At 41.8% G+C, this 9066-nt stretch overlaps 1 protein-coding gene across 1 annotated transcript in view; it reads right to left on the bottom strand.

Moving 5' to 3' along the window:
- The window catches only part of l3mbtl3 (L3MBTL histone methyl-lysine binding protein 3), a 69681-nt gene that overhangs the window by 45826 nt on the left and 14789 nt on the right, over window positions 1-9066 (bottom strand). The window contains exons 5-9 of the mRNA XM_056481304.1: window positions 8978-9066; window positions 5461-5545; window positions 4617-4711; window positions 2229-2333; window positions 569-704 (exon numbers count right to left, since the gene is read on the bottom strand). The exon at window positions 8978-9066 is cut by the window's right edge and continues 38 nt beyond it. Coding sequence (XP_056337279.1) covers window positions 569-704; window positions 2229-2333; window positions 4617-4711; window positions 5461-5545; window positions 8978-9066 — 510 coding nt within the window. The remainder of the gene's footprint in view (window positions 1-568; window positions 705-2228; window positions 2334-4616; window positions 4712-5460; window positions 5546-8977) is intronic.

Here is a 9066-nt window from a genome sequence, read left to right on the forward strand (position 1 = left end):
CACACATTCATATACACACAAATTAATTCATACACACACACACACACACACACACACATATAATATACACACAAATTCATATAACCACAATATTACATACACACATTCATTCATTCTCCTTTTGACTTAGTCCCCTCATCAATCTGGGGTCACCACAGCAGAATGAACCGCCAACTTATCCAGCATATGTTTTACGCAGCGGATGCCCTTCCAGCTGCAACCCATCACTGGGAAACATCCACACACACACTATGGACAATTTAGCTCACCCAATTCCCCTATAGCGCATGTCTTTGGACTTGTGGAGGAAACCAGAGAACCTGGAGGAAACCACGCCAACACGGGGAGAACATGCAAACTCCACACAGAAACGTCAACTGACCCACACTCGAACCAGTGACCTTCCTATTGTGAGGCGAACGTGCTACCCACTGCACCACCGCATCGCCACACACATTCATATACACACAAATTAATTTGTACATATACACACAGTCATAAACACACAAATGGAAATATATAAACACACACACAAAAACACATCCCTCATACATATACACGCACACACCTTTCGGTGGGTGTAACTTGTGTCCGGTTTTCTCACACCAGCCCACAGGGTGAATGTCAGGAGAGTTGGAGTTTACCCAGAAGTCATAGCAGTCAGAAAAGTGGTCAAAGTGGAGTCTGATTCGATGTCCTGACACCTGAACACACACACACACACACACACACGCACACACACACACACACACACACACACACACACACACACACACAGGAGAGATGGACAAATACACATCATGTAATCATAATAGTTTTAATTTCTGTCTAACAGAGAGCTGATTTTTTCAACACATTTCTAATCATAATAGTTTTAATAACTCATCTCTAATAACTGATTTATTTTATCTTTGTCATGATGACAGTAAATAATATTAGACTAGATATTCTTCAAGACACTTCTATACAGCTTAAAGTGACATTTAAAGGCTTAACTAGGTTAATTAGGTTAACTAGGCAGGTTAGGGTAATTAGGCAAGTTATTGTATAATGATGGTTTGTTCTGTAGACTATTCAAAATAAATATAGCTTAAGGGGGCTAATAATATTGACCTTAAAATTAGTTTTTTAAAATTGTAAAAATGCTTTTATTCTAGCTAAAATAAAACAAATAAGACTTTCTCCAGAAGAAAAAATATTATAGGAAATACAGTGAAAAATTCCTGCTCTGTTAAACATTATTTGGGAAATATTGCAAAAAGAAACACAACTTCACAGAACTAAAAACCTGCAACCATTGACTTCCACAGTATTTGTTTTTCCTACAATGGAAGTCAATGACCGGTTTTCAGCATTCTTCAAAATATCTTCTTTTGTGTTCAACAGAACAAAACATTTTGAGGAGAAAGATTTAAATCGAATAGAAGCGAATAAAAATAAAACAAATAAAAATAACATAAAAATTATTTTAAAAATAAACAAACAAGATGAAAATGAAATAAACAAAGAAATATGAAAATGAAATAAACAAAACAAAAATCTAATGAAGTTTAAAAAATAAATACCCTGGAGCGGTTCGTTTGTGATGAGAATATGACGCGAACTAAAACAGACCCAACCACAAAAAGCACTTCGCCTTTTGGACTAATCCAGCTACCGTAGGCCGATGCGCTGTGCATTATGGGGTGTGGAGGAAAAATATTTGTTGACAGCACTTTACCAACAGAGAGAGAGAGGGGGGGGGGGGGGGGAAACCTGATGGATCGTTGGTTATATTTCCGGAAGATGACCATGTCGTAGTTTAGCTAAATTAAATTAAATTAAAGTGATGCGCGATGCATTAAAACATACCATCAGTCAGCGCAGTCGTAGCTCCATGGTAAAAAGCGACATTTTGTGTCTGCCGGTTTGTTTACTTGCAGGAGTTCCATTGGCATTTTCCCGCTCGTGAATTCTGACCAATCGATAAGCAGTTTAGGAAATATGTTAAACAACATCTGGCCAATGAGAGATGTGGATTTTGTCACATGACTGCATTTTGGTTCTTTTCATCGGGGGCGGACCAAAGCCAGCTGTGTGGTGTGAAAACGACCCAAAGACGGCAGAAAATGCTACAACGTATCATTTTTTGCCCTTGTTCCGGACCAAATGAAGCGAACTACAGATGTGAAAGCACCCTAAGAGGCTACAGGAGTGATTGTGTGAGGTGTATTTTACTGTGTTTTTACCTCAGCAATGGTCAGGACGCAGTACATGGACGGGTGTTCTGGGTCGATGCCCTCCAGCCTCATGCCCACCCTGAAGCCATTCTTACACTGTGGAAAACACTGATACTGCACACACACACACACACACACACACACACACACACACACACACACACACACACACACAGCATCCAATTATACACATGCAGATAGAGATGCCAACTGATCATTCAGCCTGATCTCACGAGGAAACGTAATTATTTTACGTTTTGTCAGTTTAGTGGCTACTTCGCATGAATTTGTACGAGTTTAGCCTTACGAAAATGTATGATTTTATAAATAAGGTGTGGCACCAAACCCCGTCCCTAAACTCAACCATCATTGGGGATGAGCAAATCGTACTATAATGTATGAATGAGATCTTACAAACTCATACGAATCACAAAGTTACGAATTGCCGTGAGATAGCGTTGGTTCATTAAAGTAAAGTAAAGCATACACTCAGTGCACCACTTAGCGGGTTTCCACACAGGTTCTGCATCTTGTTTATATACACTATGAACAGCAGCTACGCTAATTATTCTCTTTATTCTCCATTTCCACCTGGGGATACTCTTCCCGAGGCCCTCAGACTATGCAGAGTCACTGATTCGATCCAAGACCAACGACGAGATGATCCCAAGGTTTCCATATCCTGGACCAGGCCGTATCCTGAGCAGCTACTGTGGTGGTCATTGAGGAGTGGAGAACATGAGACTGATTCCTGTGACGCTCCAGAGACAGACGAGTCTTCGCTGAGGCCACCTTCCAGCCTCCGCCACTGAGACTGCAGCTCTGCACAAGACGCACCATTGACCAACTAAAAGCTGCTCTAAAGTCCAGCGCAGAGTGCGTTAGTTATGCGCCTATGCAGGTCCAAACACTTAGACATTGCTGAATACAAACAGGATGAACAGCAACACACAAATAAAACAATTAAAGGATTAAAATGTTACAAACATTATTATTTTCTACATAAATATAAACACCACTGCCTCCATGCCTTCTTCACCTCGGGGGGCTTTTTCAGTTTATTCATGACAATCTGCATCTGTATAATGTTATTATTATTCATTCGTTAATTTATTTTCTTTAAATAAATCATTAATCAGGGGTCGTCTCAGCGGAATGAAGCACCAACTTATCAAGCATATGTTTTACACAGCGGATGCCCTTCCAGCTGCAATCCATCACTGGAAAACACCCATACACTCTCATTCACACACATAGACTACAGACATTTAGCTTACCCAGTTTACTTATAAAGCATGTGTTTGGACTTAGCACCCGGAGGAAACCCACACCAACATGGGGAGAAAATGCCAACTGACAAAGCCGAGGCTCGAACCAGCGACCTTCTTGCTGTGAGGCAGCAGTGCTACCCATTGTGCCACCGTGCGGCCCGTGTTATTATTATAATCATCAGTATTATTTATTATCTGCAGATTTATATTTGTTTTAATAAACACAAGTTTAGATTTGTCCACCTGTGGGGTTTTGGAGACGTCTGCATCACCATATGGGGCATAAGAACAGGACGTGTGTTTGGATATAACTCAGTGTTTTGAGCACACTTCATTATTATTGTTCATTTATTCCTTTGCTGGAAATCAGAACTGAATTTAGAAATAGTTTTGACACAAATCTTTCAGCTTAACAAACTAAATTAAATATGTCGGCTAATGGATGTGTTCAGTGGAGTGAGTTTCCACCGCTTCCTTACTCCACCAAAGTAAAGGAGTAAAGAGTAAAAGTAAAGTAAAGAGGCTGAATGGAGGAGGCTCGTTCTTTATCCTCGCGCTGCAGATGCTCTGTTTAACTGTTTTCTCGCTAGTGAAGTGTTCAGTTTTTACACTTACAGAGTCTTACAGAGTCTGACTCTTAAAGGGAATGGGAGATGAGACTCTGATTGGTTTAATGCACGTTATGCTCAAAACACACCCAGAACTCATTAAGAGAATAAGCACTGTTAGACCATGCACCGGGCGCAGACTATGTCCATCCTTAAAATAGCAAAAGCAGATTCGGACATGCTCTTAATGCTTTTGCGCCATGCGCTTCAGACTTTGCAATTAGATCATTCAAATAGAGCCCTCAATGTCAGTGTGTGTGTGTGTGTGTGTGTGTGTGTACATTTTGACCTTGTGGGGACATTTTTTTGGTTCTCATGAGGAAAACGGCTCATAAATAAACTAATAAAGTACAGTGAAAAGTGCAGCTGGTTTGCTGTGAGGGTTGAGTTTAGGAGGAGAGGAGAGATTATACAGTCTGAACAATAGAAACATCATTACAGCTATGAAGAGAGACCGTAAAGATAGCTGTACAACTGTGTGTGTGTGTGTGTGTGTGTGTGTGTGTGTGCGTACTGACCTCTTTGAAGAGTTTGCTGGGTGCAGCGATGGCTCTCTCCTGCTCCAGGTACGAGGCCCAGCACCAGGCCTTCTTCTTGCCTCCATACGGCACCGCTGCATCATGGGAAATGTCAGAGTCAGACTCACCTAGAAGCATCTGTGTGTGTGTGTGTGTGTGTTTTTGTATGTGTGTATGTATGCAAATATGTGTGTGATTGTCTATGTGTCCGTATGCATGTTTAAGTATATGTGTGTCTGTCTGTGTGTGTTTCTGTTTGTATTTTTGTGTATGTGTGCATGTGTGTATGTGTAGGCATATGTGTGTGTGGGTGTTTGTGTGTGTCTATGCATGCATGTGTGTGTGTTTCTGTGTGTATGTTTGTGTCCATTTACATATGTGTGTGACTGGGTTTCTGTGTGTGTCTGTGTGTGTGTGTCTTTTCTATGTGAATGTGTGTGTGTGTATGCATGTGTGTGTATGGGTTTGTGTGCATTTACGTGTATGTGTGTGTGTGTGTGTGTGTATGCATGTGTGTGTATGGGGTTGTGTGCATTTACGTGTGTGTGTGTGTGTGTGTGTGTGTGTGTATGCATGTGTGTGTATGGGGTTGTGTGCATTTACATGTGTGTGTGTGTGTGTGTATATGCATGTGTGTGTATGGGTTTGTGTGCATTTACATTTACGTGTGTGTGTGTGTGTGTGTGTGTGTGTATGTGTGTGTGTGTGTGTGCATGTATGCATGTGTGGGTTCGTGTGCATTTACGTGTGTTTGTGTGGGTGTGGGTGTGCGCGTATGCATGTGTGTGATTCTGTGTGTCTGTTTGTGTGCACATTTATATGTGTGTGTGTGTGTGTGTCTCACTGTATCGGAGCAGTGCTGCGTCTCCTCTGCGTTTCTTGCGTCCTCGTGTTGCTCCTCTGGCTGGTCGCCTGCTTTCTTTCTCTTCCTGTTACAGACATACACACACACACAGACACACACATCAAAACAGGAATCTGATGTGAAACCTGAAGGCCAGCAGAACAGAAACACACACTTGACTCTACGATCTACATAAAGTGTAGAACCACTTGAGTAACGGCGCGAGTAAAACGATCTTATTTCAGATTATTTGAAGGATAAACACGTATAATCAGCTCAATATTTCTGAAAACAAAACTTTTAACTTGTCTAGAAAACGCGTCGTTATTTAAGGCTACGTCCACACTAACCCGGATCAATGTAAAAATGTCGTTTTCGTCTAAAAACGCTTCACGTCCACACTCTCGTTTTCAATTCTATCCAGAAAAATGCTCATGAGTGAAGTTTGACAAACTAATTTCGAGAGGAGCACCTGATATGACTGATATCCTGTCTACAATCATAAGCCAATCAGATCATTTCAAACTCACTATAAATAGCCCGTCTAGCCTTACTCCTTTATCTACCTGATCTCGGACCCCCTTTATATGCTTATTGACCAGACGGGAGCCCTGGGCTCAATTATCTCCAAGCTCAGGGTTCTGTTCCGGGACAGCAGCCAGATCTGCTATTAATATCAAGCAATATCTAAGAGTGAACTCTTGAAACACTAAAACGATTGAGAAGCTTTGGTTCATGTACTTAGACACTTTTACCTGCGTCTAGGGATGTAGAGATTCACCAGACTCACGATGCGATAAGATTCACGATACTAATCTCACGAGACATCATTTTGTCAGGATTTTTTAACTTATTTGAGACAAAATTGAGGTGAACAAGAGCCCTTTCATTTTTCTTGAATGCTGCACATTCATTTATTTTATTTTCAACTTAGTCCCTTTATTAATCAGGGGTCGCCACAGCGGAATGAACCGCCAACTAATCCAGCACATGTTTTACGCAGCGGATTCCCTTCCACCTGCAACCCATCACTGGGAAACATCCATACACGCTCAGTCACACTCATACACTCAATTTAGCTTATTCAATTCATCTGTACCGCATGTCTTTGGACTGTGGGGGAAACCGGAGCACCCGGACGAAATCCACACCAACACGAGGAGAACATGCAAACTCAGAAATGCCAACTGACCCAGCCAGGGCTTGAACCAGCGAACGTCTTGCTGTGAGGCAACCGTGTTACCCACTGCACCACTGTGCTGCCCATTTTTTACAAAATAAAATCTTTTCTGCCATGACTAAATTGAAATTTTAACACAAAATCCATATAAAAAGTGAATAATTCACTCTTTAATACAAACAAACTAAAACTATGACTGTGTAGCTACATTTCAAAAGCCGCCAGCTAGCTCTCTGCAACTCTAACATGGTTGCCCACTGAAGCTAAGCAGGGCTTGTAAGTACCTGGATGGGAGACCATATGGGAAAGCTACTGGAAGTGGTGTTAGTGAGACCAGCAGGGGGGGTTTCGGATGAGACGTTAAACTGAGGTCCTGACTCTCTGTGGTTGTTAAAAACCCCATGATGTGCTTTGAAAAAGAGTAGTGGTTTAATCGTGGCATCCAGGCCAAATTTGCCCACCGGCCTCTGTCCATCATCATAATTGGCTTCATCACTCTCCAGCAATCAACTGGTGTGTGGTGTGTAAAATGGCTGCCGTTGAGTCATCCAGATGGATGCTGCACACTGGTGATGGATGAGGAGATTCCTCCCTAAAAATGTGTGAAGCGCTTTGAGTGTCCAGAAAGGTGCTGTATAAATGTAAGGGATTATTATTATTATTATTATTATTATTATTAAATTCCAAATCAAAAACGAACAATTCAAACTAAAGAAGGCTCTTTAATACAAACTAAAACTGTGACTGAGCTGGAATTTGACATATTTTAAAATAAATATCATGTTTTCTGGCTAAAGCTGAGATCTTTGCACATTTACAATGTCCCCTGCTGATGGATAAACTCTTTCACTGGGGACTGAGATGGCTGGTGTGAAGAAGACAGTCTTTCTTAAACCAGAGAGCAGCGTGTACAGAGGTGGTCAACAGCCCCTCTGCTCCAGGGGATTGAACACTGGCATAAAACACTGATTTTCATATCTAATATAATAATGGGCGACGCAGTTGCGCAATAGGTAGTGCTGTCGCTCGTGTGGGTTTCCTCTGGGTGCTCCGGTTTCCCCCACAGTCCAAAGACATGCGGTACAGGTGAATTGCATAGGCTAAATTATTCGTAGTGTATGAGTGTGGATGGGTGTTTCCCAGAGATGGGTTGCGGCTGGAAGGGCATCCGCTGCGTAAAACATGTGCTGGATAAGTTGTAGGTTCATTCCGCTGTGGCGAAACTAATAAAGGGACTTAGCCGAAAAGAAAATGAATGATGTAATAAGCAAATTACTAAAAGATGCATCAACTAAACTGAAACAGGGAAAGGAACAATCTAATACCTGGCTCTGTAACAGCACAGCTTTCTCTTTCAGTCTGAAAACATCGTCACACTTTCTCTGTCAAAACACTGATGCACAGTGTGATCTCCGTAACGTTAGCAATCGTCAGAGCAAGCGGAGCTACAGATCATCCGGTCAGCGTGGTTTGGCGTATTAATAGCTTTTTGCGTATAGACGTCTGTGACAGTAGTTTTTCACTGTGCTCCATCATATTCGTTGTTCTGTTAGTGCAAGTAATCGTCTTTTTGCAGTATTTGCACACAGTTTGTGTTTTGTCTGGCGCTCTTCACCGCTGTTATTTTACTCCGTCGCCCCACCTCTTGCTCACCACTGATGTGCAGGTAAAGCTAGTTTGCGGCTGTAAACACAGCGCCCCCTCTGTTCAAAACATGTCTCCCCATTCGTTCAACATTTCCACCTGTTTGAATCGTCACATATTTGACCCGATTTTCAACTGGCTCAAGGTGAATCAATACATCCCAACTGCATCATATCCATCAGCAGTTTATTTACTTTCCGTCTCTATGAAACATCACAGCAAAATGAGGAAGAAACAACAGCTCCCAGTAAACATTCAGTGTGCTTTGAAGTGAGGCAATACGGAGCATCTACCAACTGATATTAATCTTTAATAAAGCTGTGAAAATGGACAGCATTCAAAACATCTGCTTTGCAGTGCCATCCACCATGTTAGCTGGGTTGGTCACATGACTGCATCACATGACTGAAATACGTCATTGTTTACGAAAGCCTCGGTTTTCACAGTCCACACTTTTTTTCACAGTCCTCACTCGCGACACCAAAAACCACCATCAAATTGATCCACTTTGGACAGCGTTTTCAAAATAAACACCTCAAAACCATCAAAAAAGGCATCTCAGTGTGGACGGAAGGGCGAAACAGAGAGAAAAATATGTGTTTTTAAATGAAAATGTATGTAAATTGAGATATTTGGACTATAAACAAGGCCAAAAGGTTGTTTTGCAGTGCAGAAGAGAGTGAATAAACTGACGTAGTCCTCGTCCTCCTCCTCCGGGATGTCCATGGAGCTGTCCATGTCTTCAGCTGATCTCTCCAGACGCGTCCTCTTCCTCGACAGCA

This window comes from Danio aesculapii, chromosome 20, assembly GCF_903798145.1.
Source record: "Danio aesculapii chromosome 20, fDanAes4.1, whole genome shotgun sequence".
Classification (NCBI taxonomy): domain Eukaryota; kingdom Metazoa; phylum Chordata; class Actinopteri; order Cypriniformes; family Danionidae; genus Danio; species Danio aesculapii.